The sequence below is a fragment of the Bison bison genome, unplaced genomic scaffold (assembly GCF_000754665.1).
Source record: "Bison bison bison isolate TAMUID 2011002044 unplaced genomic scaffold, Bison_UMD1.0 scf7180017463300, whole genome shotgun sequence".
Taxonomy (NCBI): domain Eukaryota; kingdom Metazoa; phylum Chordata; class Mammalia; order Artiodactyla; family Bovidae; genus Bison; species Bison bison.
In genome coordinates, this window is record NW_011373113.1 from 1 (window position 1) to 1,185 (window position 1,185).

Genomic DNA, 1,185 nt, shown 5'->3' on the forward strand with positions numbered 1-1,185 from the left:
CTGCTGGGCACCCCTCCGTGCCACACCCCGGGGGCCCCGAGCAGAGGGTAACCTGTCTGGGGTGTGGGTTGTGCCTTCTTCCTGCAGGCAGCCCCTTCTCCGTGAAGGTGACAGGCGAGGGGCGCGTGAAAGAGAGCATCACGCGCAGGCGACGGGCCCCATCGGTGGCTAATGTTGGCAGTCACTGTGACCTCAGCCTCAAGATCCCAGGTGGGAGCCGTGGCCGCCCGGGCGGGTCCCAGGGAGGCCTAAGCACCAGCCCTGCGGGGCCCCCGGACAGAGAGGCGTGGCCTGGGTCTCCCACTCACCTGCCTGTTCCCCCACCTGCAGAAATTAGCATCCAGGACATGACAGCCCAGGTGACTAGCCCATCAGGCAAGAGCCACGAGGCCGAGATTGTGGAAGGGGAGAACCATACCTATTGCATCCGCTTTGTGCCAGCTGAGATGGGCATGCACACGGTCAGCGTCAAGTACAAGGGCCAGCACGTGCCCGGGAGCCCTTTCCAGTTCACCGTGGGGCCCCTGGGGGAAGGGGGAGCCCACAAGGTCCGTGCCGGGGGCCCTGGCCTGGAAAGGGCTGAAGCTGGAGTGCCAGGTAGGCCTGCTTCCTTTGGGGCTCTGGCTGGTCCCGGCTGGGGGTGCAGTGGGAGGGAGGAAGTCTCCAGCAGCCCCTGCTGGTTGGGGGGAGCACAGCCCTTCATGAGGACACATTCTGCTTTCCTGCAGCCGAGTTCAGCATTTGGACCCGGGAAGCTGGCGCGGGGGGCCTGGCCATTGCTGTCGAGGGCCCCAGCAAGGCCGAGATCTCCTTCGAGGACCGCAAGGATGGCTCCTGTGGCGTGGCTTACGTGGTCCAGGAGCCAGGTACTACAGTCTGGCTGGGGCCAGCAGGCTTCCCCTTGGGGTGGGTGCCCGTCCGGGTCTACACAGACAGCCCTGCCTTCTCCCCCACAACACCCTGAGGTCCCAGGGCCTCTTGGGCTGTCAGGGGAAGGCATGCATGGCCGTCTTGTTCTCGCTCCCCATCCAGGTGACTATGAGGTGTCAGTCAAGTTCAACGAGGAGCACATCCCCGATAGCCCTTTCGTGGTGCCTGTGGCTTCTCCGTCTGGTGACGCCCGCCGCCTTACTGTTTCTAGTCTTCAGGTGAGGCACTGAGAGAAACCGCCCGCCTGGGGCTCCT

At 64.8% G+C, this 1,185-nt stretch overlaps 1 protein-coding gene across 1 annotated transcript; it reads left to right on the forward strand.

Annotated features, from left to right (window-relative positions):
* Window positions 1–87: 87 nt before the first annotated feature.
* Window positions 88–1,179, forward strand: LOC104983357 (filamin-A-like; the record flags this gene model as incomplete). Its single annotated transcript, XM_010832839.1, has 4 exons — window positions 88–210; window positions 331–597; window positions 729–866; window positions 1,033–1,179. Coding segments are annotated over 4 exons (656 nt in total), but the record flags the coding sequence as incomplete, so codon positions are not given.
* Between the last annotated feature and the right edge of the window lie 6 nt (window positions 1,180–1,185).